General features: G+C 42.2%; 1 protein-coding gene across 1 annotated transcript in view; it reads right to left on the bottom strand.

The window, feature by feature from the left end:
• The window catches only part of map1lc3a (microtubule-associated protein 1 light chain 3 alpha), a 30848-nt gene extending 27071 nt beyond the window's left edge, over nt 1-3777 (bottom strand). The window contains exon 1 of the mRNA XM_021609094.2: nt 3488-3777. Coding sequence (XP_021464769.1) covers nt 3488-3527 — 40 coding nt within the window. The 5' untranslated portion in view covers nt 3528-3777. The remainder of the gene's footprint in view (nt 1-3487) is intronic.
• Between the last annotated feature and the right edge of the window lie 15825 nt (nt 3778-19602).

Raw genomic sequence — 19602 nt, 5'->3', positions numbered from 1 at the left:
TTCTCAGTGTGAGATTCAATGTATTCGTTGCCCAATATAACAATTTGAGGATAAGGAGGGAAATGCAGAGAAGTCTTTACTTTCTTCTTTAAAAAAATGGGTGACAGACAAATGGCCAGACCTTTCATTGTGTGTTGGTGTGTGTGTGTTATTTCTGTTCAAATGGAATAACACTAAAGGGGAATCTGAAAGGCTTTACGGACCTCACCAATCCCCAGCTAAAGCAACACATGGAGGCGGCCATCAACATCGGCATGGATGATCTCAAAGCCAAGTTTGGTGGTTTGCTGAAGGATGAGGGTGTCCAGACCCCAGTGGAGTCTTTCAGAGTGCTAAACACTGACACATGACCAGAAGACCAGGCCAGCCTTCTCACCTTTGGCAATGATGGTGTGGCATACCTCATGATGCATTTCAAGGAGCCTCTAGAGAGGTAAGAATTGATTTGATACTGCACTGCCATATGAAACAATGTTATGTTTGCATATTTGCAAACTCACTTGCTCTGTTTAATCCTGCAGATCAGGGTGCAACATGGCTGCAATCCAGGATGAGTGGCAGGGGCTGAAAATCCTGGTCAGCCACAATTTCAAGGACAAGTCCTACAGTGGCCTGTGGGAGACCATATTGACAAAGGATCCCTACAGGCATGATTACAAGGTAGGCTAATCCTGGGTGGTTATGTATGGTATCCTATGGTTGATTTTGATAAGTTAATGGTAAGAGTTTAAATGAAATTGAAAGATATCATCTTTTCCCTAGAACATACTGGAGTTGGTGCTGCCCATTTCAGCCACCCAGTGTGAGCGAGGCTTCTATGCACACAACCAGATTAAGAATTTGACAAGAAGCTGCCTTGGGGTCTCCACCAGCGAAGACCTGATGAGGATCAGCCTGGAGGGGTCTTCTGTCGAGGAGTTGGATCCCACTCCTGCCGTGGACCACTGGCTGACCTCTTAGCGCGCCAGACGGACAACTGATATCCTTTGCGTCTAGTAGGCATGGATCAATGTGTGATTTTGGTGGTATGTGCTGTTCCACAGATGTGTCCCTTAGTACACACACACGCAGTATAAATTGTTTGTTAATAAACTGTTACATTTTTCACTGTGCTCCTAAATTTCTTTGTGTGCTCCTACATTTTTTCATTTAGGAGCGCAAGTACTCCTTGGGAAAAAAGTTAGCGTAGAGCCCTGCAGTAGTCAAACCCAAATTAGCCTACATCAGCAGTGCAAATGCGTGTGTAGACATTGAGGACATGTGATTGCTCTATCAATTGTGTTCCACTGCACAGGGTAATAATTTAGAATGGCCTGACACAAATATACATATCACGCAATCTTGTATGGCACCCATGCACAATCCAGTTTGTGTTTCAAGCCCAACTGTAATAAAGCTCAGGGATGGGGCTTGGCAAATGTAACCACTTTCAAATTCATAGGGTGAATACCCCTGGTGTAGGCTATGAGGTCCAGAGTGTGATAGGTTTTCTGTTCTAATTAATTGTACCCACCTGGTGTCCCAGGTCTAAATCAGTCCCCGATTAGAGGGGAACAATTAAAAAATGCAGTGGAACTCAAGTATGGGTAGCTGCAGCCCAATATGGCGACGGAGTATGGGAGTCGGAAGGAGTGGGTGTACGGAAAGCCAATCAGCTAATTTGGCAGATGTATTGCCACTCAAGAAAGTTGTGTGTGTCTGACTGGACAAGTCGATAAGTGCTTTCTACTGGGTATCACAGTCGTGTCACTGGCGGTAGCTAACATGGCCATTTTTTTTCTCACACAATTTTATTTCAAATAAGATAGCAGCCTACACAATAATTAATAACCATCTAGATGTCACCTTTATACATAGCCTACATACAGACTATTATCAAATCAAATGTATTTGTCACATACACATGGTTAGCAGATGTTAATGCGAGTGTAGCAAAATGCTTGTGCTTCTAGTTCCGACAATGCAGTAATAACCAACGAGTAATCTAACCTAACAATTCCAAAACCACTACCTTATACACACACACAAGTGTAAAGGGATAAAGAATATGTACATAAAGATACTACTCAATGGGGAGGGCATGAACAGCAACACCGGGACACATTGGCCTTTGCGCCTGCCTGACAAGCACAACTGTCCGGCAAAGGCGTGGGAAGTAGCTACCTGGTAGGCAATATCAGGGTGACAGTCACAGTAAGCACAGGCATACAATAACAGTATACATCATAAATCCCCACTTTAAATTCCTGAACAGCTCCAGAACATCAAGATAAAATGTATTTTGTTCCAGCAAAACGGTTTACTTGGATCTATGGGGACTAGGAAACTCAAACGGAAGTTTCTGAAATAGGGATCTTTAGCGAAGTCCAGCAAACCTTTTGACACAGGATACAATGATGAGCATTATAACGTTGGATGCTGCCAACCGTTGATAAACCCCACAGAAGAAGAAGAGGAGGCGGCAGCAATAAAAGGCAGCACAGAGTTGTCTTTGACTGTAGCTGGCTAGAGCACTACTTCCCCGCAGTTATGTTAATGGTGGCGAGGGCAGTTGTTCGGCAGGCGGGAGCGAAGGACACTGTTAGGACTCTGGCGGTACACAGCAGGTGGGATAGGTAGCTAGCTAACACAATGGTAAACGGTGTATTTCAACCCCGCCTGTCGGCATTGTTTTTCCGCAGTTCTGTTAACAACAGCAGTTATTCGGAAGGATGGAGCAAAGGACACTGTGCTAGGGGGCTGTAACCAACAGGATACTCAAGGGGAAAGGAACGCCCTGAATTGTACGCCGCCTTGATTTGTCAATTTTTTTTGTCCATTTTTAGACGCAGTAGTCAGTTCACACTTCTTCAAAAGTCCGAACTAATCTAAGATGACTCAACAAAAAAACTCATTAATTTTGACGTTTTTGCCGAAGAGATCTTAGTCGCACAATTTTACATCTAATTTTGTTTGCAGAATTTTTCAATTAAAATAAATTGCATGAAAACGAATTGTCTCTCCTTGAATGACAAATACTTTATTTTAGATGCCCTACTGTTGACCAATCACTGACGAAGGGGCGAAGACTTCGGCTCTAAACTATGGCTTGCCTCCTAAAAAAATGTGTGGTCGAACAGCCGAAAAAACATTCACCGAAGTACAAAAACGTCACACTACATGTACGAATTCAACCATACTGTTTCGGCTGGGAAGCATGCGGATGCCTTTATTATTGACGTTAACTGATTAACTAGCCTAGCTAGCTTAAGCATGCTAACGTCAGTATCAAAGTTAAGGCCTCTCTGGCGTTGACTGTGTTGGCAACAAATATATTCTAATTTAGGTAACTACCATTACACTTACATTCATAATGACGAATACGGAGTACACTGTTGAGCTGTTTTCAATAATACAATATTGCCTGTCCAGTAAAGAATATGCCTAGCTAGCTAAGGTTAGCTCAAAGATCTGTGGTCAGCAACTGGTAACAGCTGACGTTACTTACCGAATGACCTTCTTTGTTTGAATGGTCTATCGGATGGCATCACTGTAGATTACGTTGTGGCTTATAAATTAGATAATATACTAATAAATATCTCAAGTTGTTTATGGAATCCTCAACAAATGCTGTCTCTTGCTTGTCTGTCAAATCAGTGCTCACTGTAGCTAGAAAAACAGCTTTGGTTTGGAATAAACTAGCTAACGTAGCAAGCGTTTCCTTTTTAGTCCTCACGAGAGATGGGGGAGGCTATCTTCTGCACTGTTCTACCGATCTAGTAAATGTGGAGGAGGAGTTCAAATGGAGTGTCCGAGGGTTGTCACTAGTTACCAAATCCATGGTGCATTGTGGGTAAATTGTAACTTGACTGATCTACAATAATGAGTAGTTGTTTATCATATTTATTTATGATGCCAGGTGATTTGTAGATCAGTCAGTCGGCAGTGGTCTCCACTGTCAGCGGGGGAGAACTACAACCCCAGTCATTGAACCGAACAAATGCAAGGCTGACCGCTGTACTGCAGGCTTTGTTTGCAAATGAAAGGATCCCCCATTATAGTGAAGGGGAAAATAGCAATATTCATGGTCAATCTTCGTGTAAATAAATACACATTTCGAAGCCAATCCAGATACCCATATATGCTTCCATTACACCAGATGTATGTCCTTGAAACGAATATTTAAAAAATCGCACATAGAAGAAGTTATACGAATAATTGAATAGCTAATGGCAGCCTGCCGTACCCCGGTCGGACTTTAACTTGAGATACTCAATGAGAGGTGGCAGCACTGAGCTAGCCTGCAACGTCACTTCCCGGAGTAGGTCAAACTGCGCATGTTATGTCTACGTAAATCTACTTTTTTTTTAAATAGATATATATTATTTTTATTTAATTTTTTATTAACAACAAACCAATAAAAAATAAAGCACATGAGGGAACACAAGCATACATATATTACAAACAATGGACAATCGAGCTAGGGGGTACAATATCACATTACAATTACACAAGGACCTTAAGGGACATATATATTCTTACAATTCTAACCGTTTTTTGTTAGTAGAGCATTTAACCGTCTTAAAATACAGTTACATTTATTTTTGTAGGGTACGAAAATGTGGTTTTCTGTTTGTAAATGTACATTTGTGTATATGAAATTTGGCCGAAATAGTAATGAAATTACATAAAAATGTTTCAGCTTATTTCTATTGTATGTAAATAATCCAAACAGTACATCTCTCCACAATAGTGTAAAATCTTCATAAATGTGTTCAATTATAAACCTACTGATGTCTTGACACAGTTTTCTTACATGCATACAATGCCAAAAAAGATGCAACACTGTTTCTGGGTGGTCATTACAAAAAGAGCAATTTGAGTTGATGTTTTCCTTAAACTTCTACATATAGTGGTTGGCAGGATAATATTTATGAATAATTTTAAAGGAAACTTCCTTAATTTTGTTAACGAGTAGGTAAAGTGGAGAGAACAAGTATTTGATACACTACTTACAAAGCATGTAGAGGTCTGTAATTTTTATCATAGGTACACTTCAACTGTGAGAGACGGAATCTAAAACAAAAATTCAGAAAATCACATTGTATGATTTTTAAGTAATTCATTTGCATTTTATTGCATGACATAAGTATTTGATACATCAGAAAAGCAGAACTTAATATTTGGTACAGAAACCTTTGTTTGCAATTACAGAGAGCATACGTTTCCTGTAGTTCTTGACCAGGTTTGCACACACTGCAGCAGGGATTTTGACCCACTCCTCCATACAGACTTTCTCCAGATCCTTCAGGTTTCGGGGCTGTCGCTGGGATTTATGGACTTTCAGCTTCCTCCAAAGATTTTCTATTGGGTTCAGGTCTGGAGACTGGCTAGGCCACTCCAGGACCTTGAGATGCTTCTTACGGAGCCACTCCTTAGTTGCCCTGGCTGTGTGTTTCGGGTTGTTGTCATGATGGAAGACCCAGCCACGACCCATCTTCAATGCTCTTACTGAGGTAAGGAGGTTGTTGGCCAAGATCTCGCGATACATGGCCCCATCCATCCTCTCCTCAATACGGTGCAGTCGTCCTGTCCCCTTTGCAGAAAAGCATCCCCAAAGAATGATGTTTCCACCTCCATGCTTCACGGTTGGGATGGTGTTCTTGGGGTTGTACTCAACCTTCTTCTTCCTCCAAACACGGTGAGTGGAGTTTAGACCAAAAAGCTTTATTTTTGTCTCATCAGACCTCATGACCTTCTCCCATTCCTCCTCTGGATCATCCAGACGGTCATTGGCAAACTTCAGACGGGCCTGGACATGCGCTGGCTTGAGCAGGGGGACCTTGCGTGCGCTGCAGGATTTTAATCCATGACGTCATGGTGTGTTATTAATGGTTTTCTTTGAGACTATGGTCCCAGCTCTCTTCAGGTCATTGACCAGGTCCTGCCATGTAGTTCTGGGCTGATCCCTCACCTTCCTCATGATCATTGATGCCCCATGAGGTGAGATCTTGCATGGATCCCCAGACCGAGGGTGATTGACCGTCATCTTGAACTTCTTCCATTTTCTAATAATTGCACCAATAGGTGTTGCCTTCTCACCAAGCTGCTTGCCTATTGTCCTGTAGCCCATCCCAGCCTTGTACAGGTCTACAATTTTATCCCTGAAATCCTTACACAGCCCCCTGGTCTTGGCCATTGTGGAGAGGTTGGAGTCTGTTTGATTGAGTGTGTGGACAGGTGTCTTTTATACAGGTAACGAGTTCAAACAGGCGCAGTTAATACAGGTAATGAGTGGAGAACAGGAGGGCTTCTTAAAGAAAAACTAACAGGTCTGTGAGAGCCGGAATTCTTACTGGTTGGTAGGTGATCAAATACTTATGTCATGCAATAAAATGCAAATTAATTACTTAAAAATCATACAATGTGATTTTCTGGATTTTTGTTTTAGATTCCTTCTCTCACAGTTGAAGTGTACCTATGATAAAAATTACAGACCTCTACATGCTTTGTAAGCAGGAAAACCTGCAAAATCGGAAGTGTATCAAATACTTGTTCTCCCCACTGTATATGTTTCTCTATAGATTAAAGCAACTCATCATTCTCATGTTTGGTGTTGTACACATATACAGTGCCTTGCGAAAGTATTCGGCCCCCTTGAACTTTGCGACCTTTTGCCACATTTCAGGCTTCAAACATAAAGATATAAAACTGTATTTTTTTGTGAAGAATCAACAAAAAGTGGGACACAATCATGAAGTAGAACGACATTTATTGGATATTTCAAACTTTTTTAACAAATCAAAAACGGAAAAATTGGGCGTGCAAAATTATTCAGCCCCCTTAAGTTAATACTTTGTAGCGCCACCTTTTGCTGCGATTACAGCTGTAAGTCGCTTGGGGTATGTCTCTATCAGTTTTGCACATCGAGAGACTGACATTTTTTCCCATTCCTCCTTGCAAAACAGCTCGAGCTCAGTGATGTTGGATGGAGAGCATTTGTGAACAGCAGTTTTCAGTTCTTTCCACAGATTCTCGATTGGATTCAGGTCTGGACTTTGACTTGGCCATTCTAACACCTGGATATGTTTATTTTTGAACCATTCCATTGTAGATTTTGCTTTATGTTTTGGATCATTGTCTTGTTGGAAGACAAATCTCCGTCCCAGTCTCAGGTCTTTTGCAGACTCCATCAGGTTTTCTTCCAGAATGGTCCTGTATTTGGCTCCATCCATCTTCCCATCAATTTTAACCATCTTCCCTGTCCCTGCTGAAGAAAAGCAGGCCCAAACCATGATGCTGCTACCACCATGTTTGACAGTGGGGATGGTGTGTTCAGCTGTGTTGCTTTTACGCCAAACATAACGTTTTGCATTGTTGCCAAAAAGTTCAATTTTGGTTTCATCTGACCAGAGCACCTTCTTCCACATGTTTGGTGTGTCTCCCAGGTGGCTTGTGGCAAACTTTAACCGACACTTTTTATGGATATCTTTAAGAAATGGCTTTCTTCTTGCCACTCTTCCATAAAGGCCAGATGTGTGCAATATACGACTGATTGTTGTCCTATGGACAGAGTCTCCCACCTCAGCTGTAGATCTCTGCAGTTCATCCAGAGTGATCATGGGCCTCTTGGCTGCATCTCTGATCAGTCTTCTCCTTGTATGAGCTGAAAATTTAGAGGGACGGCCAGGTCTTGGTAGATTTGCAGTGGTCTGATACTCCTTCCATTTCAATATTATCGCTTGCACAGTGCTCCTTGGGATGTTTAAAGCTTGGGAAATCTTTTTGTATCCAAATCCGGCTTTAAACTTCTTCACAACAGTATCTCGGACCTGCCTGGTGTGTTCCTTGTTCTTCATGATGCTCTCTGCGCTTTTAACGGACCTCTGAGACTATCACAGTGCAGGTGCATTTATACGGAGACTTGATTACACACAGGTGGATTGTATTTATCATCATTAGTCATTTAGGTCAACATTGGATCATTCAGAGATCCTCACTGAACTTCTGGAGAGAGTTTGCTGCACTGAAAGTAAAGGGGCTGAATAATTTTGCACGCCCAATTTTTCAGTTTTTGATTTGTTAAAAAAGTTTGAAATATCCAATAAATGTCGTTCCACTTCATGATTGTGTCCCACTTGTTGTTGATTCTTCACAAAAAAAGACAGTTTTCTATCTTTATGTTTGAAGCATGAAATGTGGAAATAGGTCGCAAAGTTCAAGGGGTCCGAATACTTTCGCAAGGCACTGTACATTTACAGTAATGAGTGTAATGTCATTGTAACTCATCACAAGACAAATAAAGTGACAAAAGGGGTCACATTCCGAGTGTAGAGTATTACTACCAAAGGTATTTTTCATTGTAGTGACACCAGCGGAGCGTTCAGATCAATGTGAAAGCCAAATATCGTTGTCCCACTGTGACCTCCAGAAGTTGGCATCACCCGAAATTGAGTGAGACTCTTGAAAAAATCAAAAATCTGTTCGAAATTGTTTAGCAAATAAAAATAAGGCCTTGCACTTCACATTGTTTCGTAACCCCCTAGCATTAAGAGAAACTATAGACAAAGACAAAACAACAAATATTATATAAAAGTATAAACTGTAGTAGGATGAGTCAAAGGAGCAGTGAACGTAAGTGATCTGCACCATTTAAGTCCATTTAAAGTGAAAATAGCTTATTCCATAACCTTTGACCTAGATGTTATCCGGCTTTGAAATTCAACTCAACTGAAAATTATGTTCAAGACCAAACCAAGGGTTCTTGTAGTAAGAGAGACTAAAAACCCTCTTTAGTGTAATCAGGAACTGTTCTGAGAAATAAAATACAAAATAACAATTTAAATAAATAGGTTACCTACTATTTTAAGTGCGTATGAAAACTGATCATAAAATAATTGAATAAAAATGTTTTACATATACACGTTCCTAAGACCTTTTTTTTTGGAAATAAGTATTAATAACTAAATAGAACAATAACCGTGTAAAGTCAGAGCAGACCTGTATGCCCTTTAAAACAGTATCTTAGTTACTGTATACATAAAAAATAAATACAGCTTTCAATCTTCTTCGTAAGTTTATAAATAAAATAGGTCTTCTGGTCATACAAGAACAAACTAATACTGTAAATTGAAGTACCTGAGTATTCCTGAAAAATAGTCACCTGATGCTTGTTAGGTAAACAGCATAAGGAAAATGAGAATACCATGGCTGAAACCATCAACCTGTTCCTTCTGGTGAGATTTTGGGGAGGAATATGGATTTCTCAACCTTTGGTGAAGCCTTGTCCTCCAACGAAGTAAGCAGCCTTTCCCTCATTTCGTGCTATGATTGTTGGCCACAACTTGTTCCTTCTATGTCCTCCGGGCTGAGATGCTCGGCGAAACGCATACCATGGCGCTGAAGGAAGGCGTTCTTCCTAGAAGCTTTCCAGACAGCATCCCTGTAGAATCTGGCAGTGAAGAGGATGATGATACCCCTTGGTCTTGGATCGTTTTGCTGTTGCAACTTGCCGAGGCGATGCACAACGTCGATGGTATCACCAACTTTGTTCTTCTCTGCAGGGATAACTTCTTTGCAGATGCGGATAGCCTCTCCTCACACATCTTCATTCTCCACCTCTGGCAAGCCGTAGAGTCTCAGGTTCCATCTTCTTGTGTATTGTTCCAGATCAGTGAGACGTCTATGGTAGACATTGTTATTATTTTCCACACTTTTTTCAACTTTTGTCACTCGTTTTCACATCCTTGATTTCACCACATGCAAACTCCACAGTTTTTTTCAAGCCTTCGATAACCATGGTGTTCGCGCCTACCATTTTCTCAATGGCGCCACACCTGGAGTTGATGAGTAAGGAGAGGGTTGCCACGATGTCAGAGTTCATGGTGGTTTTTTTGGAGGGTGGCGGTTTGCACGGAGTAACCGGTAAAGAGGGGAATTCGTCATCTTCAACAGCATTCGAAAGCACGATATTATCCATAGGCCAAGCGTAGTGTTATGGCAGTTGTCTATAAGCATGTTTCTCTCTTGCTGATTAGCAATAGAACGGCTAACTTCTTCCTTTCTTTTTTTGTCACAACTTTGCCTGGACATGCCAAAATAAATTATCCGATTATTATTCCAGTCACAGGAAAGGTCTTATATCTTGAACAAAAAAAAATAGTAATGACTGTAAACTTCTTTTTCTTTTCACAATCTTTCTGAAGTTTGGTACGGAGCTCGGTAAAAAAGCGTCTGTTCAAGCCGCCATCTTGGCACCTTCCCCTCTATATAAATCTCCTATGAGACTACCATTCATTACAAATTGCGCTATTGAGTCTTCACGTGTATGAATGGTGTCATGTGATCCATGGCTTCCTCCATTCATTCATTCATATATACAGTAATTAACTTGCCCGATATTTGGAAAGTTTGCATAGAAAATACTGCAGATGTGACAATTGCCTGCTAGGGTGCATTTCCATTTAACAATCTTGTGTTGATCAAAACAGCTGGACGTAATGATGTCACACCTAAAAAAACATAATATTTAGCTAAAACCTAGTGTTGAATAAAAATTTATTGGTTGAAGTGTTTCTATTACCCATTTAGCGACAGCATGTATGTCAGGATATAGCATGCTGGCTGGGGTTCTGTCTACAATTCTCTTATTGCAAGTTATTCATTAGTAATTATGAATGTCTAATTTCCCTTCATTGCAAACAATCTACATCAACAAAGTGAAGGAATTGTTATGCTATATATTAGTGGCTTTATAAGATGACATCATAAATGCTCATATAGCAAGTCATTCATTCAACACAGGCTCTGCAAGCAACCACCTGTTAGAGCGTTAGGTCGGTCTTCTATGGAACTAATTAAACTAACCAAAAAAAATTAATAATAATAATTTATGTCTCAGGTAGCCCACGAAAGCCAGCATAATTTAGTCATATTTGCCACATTCTAATAATTCTCATGTACCAACGTATCGCAACGGGCCGTGCCATGGTGAAACTTGGAGAGCTGAACTAATTGGATGGGGAAACTTGCCAGCCAACCAGAAAAGCAAGGCGAAGCAATTCAGGCATTCTTGCAAGTCAGGACAATCCTTGTCCTGCAAAGAAACATCATTTTTATAGTTGAACATTTTTATTTTGCTAGCAGTAGGCATTTAGAATTAAATGTGGAGTAGAGCTTTATAGTTATGCGGTGACAATCACTTGCCCCACGTACACCTTCAAAATGATTTGTCAATCATAATTTATTCGAAAAACACAGTTTCCGTCATAATTTTCCGCAATAAAGAAAGTTTGAAACCTGCCTATTGACTGTCGGCTTCAATGTCGAACAAGCCCCTTTTTGACATCCAAAAGCAGACGTCGCGTCACAGAATCAAATGTTTTTTTTTGTTTTTTTTACATTGACAAGACAGTCGAGTGTGCCCGCTCAAACAATGGAAATACATGTCCTTAAAGATGGAAGGCTGTTGTGTGGTTGTTTTCTGTAAACATTGCCTGCATTTTCACTGGTCGGGGTTGAATTTTGTGGCTTCAATGAGAGTGGGCAGTCGTTCTCCCTTCCGAAAGTACCAACTAACTGATCACTTTGAATTCACGTTAATTGACAACTCAACCAAATGTAAATCCAAACTAGACGTGGAACAGACTCTGTCACGTTCTGACCATAGTTCTTTTGTGTTTTCAGGACGTGAGCTGAGTGGGCATTCTATGTTGTGTGTCTAGTTTTCCCGTTTCTATGTTTGGCCTGATATGGTTCTCAATCAGAGGCAGGTGTTAGTCATTATCTCTGATTGGGAACCATATTTAGGTAGCCTGTTTTGCGGTGGATTTTTGTGGGTGGTTGTCTTCTGTCTTCGTGTGTCTGCACCAGACAGAACTGTTTCAGTTTTTCCACATCTGTTGTTTTGTATTTTGTAGTGTTCACGTTTATTGTCTATATTAAACATGATGAACACTAACCACGCTGCGCTTTGGTTCTCTCCTTCGTCTACAGAAGAAAGCCACTACAGAACCACCCACCACAACAGGATCAAGCAGCGTGCTAACAGGCAGCGGCAGCAGGAGCAACGCAAGAAGGAAGAATGGACATGGGAGGACGAGTTGGACGGAAAAGGACCCTGGACAGAGCCAGGGGAATATCGCCGCCCCAAGCAGAGCTGGAGGCAGCAAAAGCAGAGAGGCGGCATTATGAGGAGCTAGCACGGCAGAGCGGCTGGAAGCCCGAGAGGCAGCCCCAAAAATGTATTGGGGGGTCACAGGGAGAGTGTGGCAGAGTCAGGAGTCAGACCTGAGCCAACTCCCCCTGTTTTCCGTAAGACGCCAAGGAGGAAACCAGAGCCGGTCAGGGCGGTAATGGAGCAGTCTGCGAAGTTGAGGGGTGAGTCTGAGATTGTCGAGGAGTTGTTGGACAGATTGGAGGAGAGTGAACGGAGGGGAGATTATGAGACATTCGAGGAGGAGTTGATGAAATTGGAGGAGAGTGAGGAGAGAGAGCTGTTGGTATGGTATGCACGGCACTCATCTTGAGGTGCGTGCTAGCCGTCTGGTTAAGACTGTGCCAGCCTCACGCACCAGGCCTCTTGTGCACCTTCCTAGCCCTGCACGTCCTGTGCCAGCTCAGCGCTACAGTGCTCCTAGCCGTGCTAACCGTGGCGGGCGTTGTACTGGTCAAGCATCATGTTATGCGGTGGAACGCCCGGTGTCCCCAGTACGTGTGCTTAGCCCGGTGCGCTACATCCCAGCTCCCCACATCTGCCGGGCTAGGGTGAAGATCCAGCCAGGGCGGATGGTGCCAGCCCTGCTCTCAAGATCTCCAGTACGCCTTCACGGTCCGGTCCATCCAGTGCCACCTCCACACACCAGCCCTCCGGTGGCAGCCCCCCGCACCAGGCTGTCTCTCCGTCCTTTGGCTACAGGTGCTCCCGCCTGTACATCGCTGCTAGAGCTTTCCTCCTCTCCAGCGCCGCCAGATTCTCCCGTCTCTCCAGAGCTGCTAGAGTCTCCCATCTCTCCAGAGCTGCTCGAGTCTCCCACCTGTCCAGCGCTGCGAGAGCCTTCCTCCTCTCCAGCTCCGCCAGATTCTCCCGTCTCTCCAGAGCCGCTAGAGTCTCCCGTCTCTCCAGAGCCGCTAGAGTCTCCCGTCTCTCCAGAGCCGCTAGAGTCTCCCGTCTCTCCAGAGCCGCTAGAGTCTCCCGTCTCTCCAGAGCCGCTAGAGTCTCCCGCCTGTCCAGAGCCGCTAGAGTCTCCCGCCTGTCCAGAGCCGCTAGAGTCTCCCGCCTGTCCAGAGCCGCTAGAGTCTCCCGCCTGTCCAGAGCCGCTAGAGTCTCCCGCCTGTCCAGAGCCGCTAGAGTCTCCCGCCTGTCCAGAGCCGCTAGAGTCTCCCGCCTGTCCAGAGCCGCTAGAGTCTCCCGCCTGTCCAGAGCCGCTAGATCCGCCAGTCAGCCAGGATCCGCCAGTCAGCCAGGATCCGCCAGTCAGCCAGGATCCGCCAGTCAGCCAGGATCTGCCAGAACCGCCAGTCAGCCAGGATCTACCTGAGCCACCAGTCAGCCAGGATCTGCCAGAGCCATCAACCTGCCTGAGCTTCCTCTCAGTCCCGAGCTACCCCTCAGTCCCGAGCTACCCCTCAGTCCCGAGCTACCCCTCAGTCCCGAGTTACCCCTCAGTCCCGAGCTACCTCAGTCCCGAGCTGTCCCTCAGTCCAGTGGGGCCCTTGGTGAGGGTTACTAGGCCAAGGTCGACTTTGTTGGAGTGGGTCCACGTCCCGCCACCGTGGAGAGACGCCCACCCGGACCCTACCCTATGGGTTTAGGTGTGCGGCCGGGAGTCCGCACCATGGGGGGGGGGGGGGTTCTGTCACGCCCTGGTCTTAGTATTTTGTGTTTTCTTTATTATTTTGGTCAGGCCAGGGTGTGACATGGGTTATTTATTGTGGTGTGTTTTGTCTAGGGGTTTGTTGTAGGTTATGGGATTGTGGTTAGTGGGGTTGTCTAGAAAAGTCTATGGTTGCCTGGAGTGGTTCTCAATCAGGGGCAGGTGTTTATCGTTGTCTCTGATTGGGAACCATATTTAGGCAGCCATATTCTTTGAGTGTTTCGTGGGTGATTGTTCCTGTCTTTGTGTTTGTTACACCAGATAGGGCTGTTTTAGGTTTTTTCACGTGCCATGTTTTTGTATATTGTTCTATTTTCATCTTTATTAAAGCTGTATCACTGCTGCGTTTTGGTCCGCCTCTCCTTCAACAGAAAACCTTAACACACCATTAATCCCCATTTTTAAAATCTAGGCTACAGTGTTTATGGTAATTAATGTTAATGCATTTCAAACTGCTAGTCTGTTCTTGTATTCAAGAAGTTTTATTTATTTCATATCATTTTGAGTTTTGACAATTTCTTCAAATCTATAAAAGATGGGATGTGATAGCCCAGTATTTCTTATTGTCTTAACCAATGAGCAAGTCCATTAGTCTACCTCTTGGCCAGCAAAAGCTATTGGTGTGTCTGAGCCCTTAGAACCCCACAGTCCTGCTCAGTGGCGGCACAATGAAAGTTTCACTGGTATAGCTATGGGGTAGCGTGGCCATTGCATTGGGGTAGAAGGGCTGCATTTACTGCGGGATGCTCACGGAACCATGGGCACCAACAGTGATCATTGCAGCATGGTCACATTTTTCATGCTGGGGGCAGAAGCCGGTGGTCAGACTGACAATTGGTTATTATATTCTAGGCTATAAAATCATTCTTACTTGCTCAACTTTATTGTTAATTCATCGTCTCCTCTCCCCAGTTTGGGCCAGGGGTGTGTGTTGTGTGCCAGTGAGCTGATTAATAAAAATAAGTCTTCACATACAGTGGGGCAAAAAAGTATTTAGTCAGCCACCAATTGTGCAAGTTCTCCCACTTAAAAAGATGAGAGAGGCCTGTAATTTTCATCATAGGTCCACTTCAATTATGACAGACAAAATGAGAAAAAAAATCCAGAAAATCACATTGTAGGATTTTTAATGAATGTATTTGCAAATTATGGTGGAAAATAAGTATTTGGACACCTACAAACCAGCAAGATTTTTGGCTCTCACAGACCTGTAACTTCTTTAATAAGAGCCTCCTCTGTCCTCCACTCGTTACCTGTATTAATGGCACCTGTTTGAACTTGTTATCACTATAAAATGTCCACAACCTCAAACAGTCACACTCCAAACTCCACTATGGCCAAGACCAAAGAGCTGTCAAAGGACACCAGAAACAAAATTGTAGACCTGCACCAGGCTGGGAAGACTGAATCTGCAATAGGTAAGTAGCTTGGTTTGAAGAAATCAACTGTGGGAGCAATTATTAGGAAATGGAAGACATACAAGAACACTGATAATCTCCCTCGATCTGGGGCTCCACGCAAGATCTCACCCCGTGGGGTCAAAATGATCACAAGAACGGTGAGCAAAAATCCCAGAACCACACGGGGGGACCTAGTGAATGACCTGCAGTGAGCTGGGACCAAAGTAACAAAGCCTACCATCAGTAACACACTACGCCGCCAGGGACTCAAATCCTGCAGTGCCAGACGTGTCCCCCTGCTTAAGCCAGTACATGTCCAGGCCCGTCTGAAGTTTGCTAGAGAGCATTTGGATGATCCAGAAGAAGATTGGGAGAATGTCATATGGTCAGATGAAACCAAAATATAACTTTTTGGTAAAAACTCAAATCGTTGTGTCTGGAGGACAAAGAATGCTGAGTTGCATCCAAAGAACACCATACCTACTGTGAAGCATGGGGGTGGAAAAATCATGCTTTGGGGCTGTTTTTCTGCAAAGGGACCAGGACGACTGATCCGTGTAAAGGAAAGAATGAATGGGGCCATGTATCGTGAGATTTTGAGTGAAAACCTCCTTACATCAGCAAGGGCATTGAAGATGAAACGTGGCTGGGTCTTTCAGCATGACAATGATCCCAAACACACCGCCCGGGCAACGAAGGAGTGGCTTCGTAAGAAGCATTTCAAGGTCCTGGAGTGGCCTAGCCAGTCTCCAGATCTCAACCCCATAGAAAATCTTTGGAGGGAGTTGAAAGTCCGTGTTGCCCAGCAACAGCCCCAAAACATCACTGCTCTAGAGGAGATCTGCATGGAGGAATGGGCCAAAATACCAGCAACAGTGTGTGAAAACCTTGTGAAGACTTACAGAAAACATTTGACCTCTGTCATTGCCAACAAAGGGTATATAACAAAGTATTGAGAAACTTTTGTTATTGACAAAATACTTATTTTCCACCATAATTTGCAAATAAATTAATTAAAAATCCTACAATGTGATTTTCTGGATTTTTTTTCTAATTTTGTCTGTCATGGTTACAGGCCTCTCTCATCTTTTTAAGTGGGAGAACTTGCACAATTGGTGGCTGACTAAATACTTTTCCCCCCCACTGTATATATGTAATGGGATTTTTTGGAGTGCAAGTTAATTTTACACAGTATAAAGTCAAAAACAAACAATGAAAACAAATGAAAATGCATATGCCTATCGGTTTTTTGCATGCAAAGACCAATTTAAACATTATTTTTATTTAACCAGGTAAATAATTTTCTATTTAACCTGGAATTTTTACTTTATTCAACCTGATTGGTCTAATTGAGATGAAAATTGAATAATAACATTCAATATAGCAAAACATTTAATCTCATGCAAGCAACCCATAGCCTGCAGAAATAAACGACACGGTTAATTTTTGCAGCACACTGTAAAAAATATATAGGTTAAAACAGTTTGTATCCTGGCTGCTTTCAAATTGTATCTCAAGCACAATTTGGATTTTGTGTTAACTTAATCTAAAGTTACTTCAACCTAGTAAAGTAAGTGAAACTGCCAATTTTGGATTTAATAACTTGTTGCGTGAACTTGATACTTTTAGTCAAACAATTACTTCAATAGACTTTTTTGTTGTGTTAACAAAGCTACTCAAGTTGTTTTGACAAATTACCAAGGGGAGAGGACAAGTATTTGATAGTCAGAAAAACAAAACTTTTAGTTGTATTAATTTACGAAAGTTTGTAACCTGGCTGCCTAAACATTTTAAGTTGTGTCAACTTACCATACAGTTGAAACAACTGCTTTGATTTTTACACATTTCAGAACTGATTAAGTCTTTCAAATTATATAATACAAATTTCATTTTTTGCTAACTCAGCTTGATTTAATATGTTTTGACATTTTAAGTGTTAAGGTCAACTCAATTAAATACATAGTTGTCAACTCAACAAATTTGGCAAATTTAGTTGACTTGGCTCAATAAAACGAGTAATTTTGATTGAATATCAGTAAAACATTTTTTACAGTGTGCAAATAAAACAGCTCTTGTTTCATTATACCAGGGCTCTCCAACCCTGTTCCTGGATATATACTCTCCTGTACAACCCCAGTTGTAACTAACCTGATTCCGTTGAACAAACCAGCTAATTATTAGAATCAGGTTAGCTCACTAGGAACATTGTTGGAGAGCCCTGGTTAAACTATATTTATTCTATCCATAATATTGCAAAATTGTGTTCCTTTTAAACAGTACGAAACAATTGATCTCAAACAATATTTAGTGTAGCCTAAAGTCGCACGCATGGCTACAAACACAGGCGCATACTTATTGTAACTATGAGATGATTCTGTTTTTGTAATTCGTTTGAATGAACAGTATATAGGCCTATATAAAACTTTGCTTTATTGTATATGTCTATGTAGCCTACCCCACTGTGTGAGAGAGAGCTGCATGGAAGAATTCCAATGCCTATGTTAGAAATGACAAATAGAGGCATTTCTTCTCCTTTCTTTGCCTGGCAAAAAATTGCACTTAGGCCTAATTGAATTCTATGCCATTTCTAGCCTACTATGTTTTATATGACTGGAGAAATTAGCATAATATTTTTAAAATGACAACAAATACAGGGTAGCTTGGCATTGACAGTCCATGCACTGCCACTGACGGATCTGTGGGTTTGTTGTATAAATTAAATAATTTCTCTCAGGCTGTTTTCTTTCAATAAATCCGTGCAGCAATGTATCAATTTAGCCAATGTGACCACATCACACCAGAGCTACACGTCGCTCTCGCCATTCAAACTTCCCCACCAGTTCATTGCCAACACTGTAGCCTACTCTATAGCAATTCAGCAGGCAAGAGGATTGATCCATGCTTCTCTCTGCAAATAGGCCTTTCAAAATTGCTCGAAATAAGTTTAAAATTATATTGCTGTTCATTGTCTATATATAGCCTAGACTACTCGTTTAAGAGCTAGAGAAAGGGGGAAGAGATGGGCGAGTTCCCAGTGGAGATGCGTGAATTGCAAGAATTGAGCAATAGCTGATAGGCTATGGACAGGTTGCGTGCATGTGTTTCTATTTTCTATTGTTTATCAATTTCATCTTCATATAGCCGAGGCCTATATCATAACTGCCTTTATATCTTGCCCTTAAAACTTTCCTCGTCGATTTATATGATAGGCTACAATGATTTAGCATGATCCTATAATGTAAACTAGTTTTTGATACCCTACAGAAAGGATTTGAAGCTAAGGCAAGGTTTTTTAATTTTATTTGGGGAAAGAAGAAATGCGATTGGTTACGTGTCTGAGTGAGATTTGATTGATGGGTCATTTTAGGTGTATGGGTGGGTGAATGTGTATGAGTTTGCTAATTCTCTATATGTCCGTTCGGAAAGTTTCCTAAGGGCCTAGCCTGTCTGGATATCTTTAATCAGATGGGAATAAAACTGTAAGCAGCCATCGTCATGATGGTCAGCATGTGCGATTGAGCAATGACAACAGGTTCTAGAGTTGCATTTCCTCTCTTATTAAATGGAGTGCAAAGAATGAAACGTAGCCAAGGATGAGCATATTTTCAGCAATATATTCTAATTTCCAGTAGGCCTAGTACAGTTGAAGTCGGAAGATTATTTACACATAGGTTGGAGTCATTAAAACTCGTTTTTCAACCACTCCACACATTTCTTGTTAATAACAAACTATAGTTTTGGCAAGTCTGTTAGGGCATCTACTTTGTGCCTGACACAAGTAATTTTTCCCAACAATCGTTTACAGACAGATTATTTCACTTATAATTCACTGTATCACAATTCCAGTGGGTCAGAAGTTTACATACACGAAGTTGACTGTGCCTTTAAACAGCTTGGAAAATTCCAGACAATGATGTCATGGCTTTAAAAGCTTCTGATGGGCTATTTGGATGTATTTCAAGGCCTACCTTCAAACTCAGTGCCTCTTCGCTTGACATCATGGGAAAATTAAAAGAAATCAGCCAAGACCTCAGAAAACAAATTGTAGACCTCCACAAGCCTGGTTTATCCTTGGGAGCAATTTCCAAATGCCTGAAGGTACCACGTTCATCTGTACAAACAATAGCACACATGTATAAACACCAAGGGACCACGCAGCCATCGTACCGCTCAGGAAGGAGACGCGTTCTGTCTCCTAGAGATGAATGTACTTTGATGCGAAAAGTGCATATCAATCCCAGAACAACAGCAAAGGACCTTGTGAAGATGATGCTGGAGGAAACAGGTACAAAGTATCTACAGTGAGGGGAAAAAGTATTTGATCCCCTTTTGATTTTGTACGTTTGCCC

Source organism: Oncorhynchus mykiss, chromosome 7, assembly GCF_013265735.2.
Source record: "Oncorhynchus mykiss isolate Arlee chromosome 7, USDA_OmykA_1.1, whole genome shotgun sequence".
Classification (NCBI taxonomy): Eukaryota; Metazoa; Chordata; class Actinopteri; order Salmoniformes; family Salmonidae; genus Oncorhynchus; species Oncorhynchus mykiss.
This window is presented reverse-complemented; position numbering and strand designations above follow the sequence as displayed.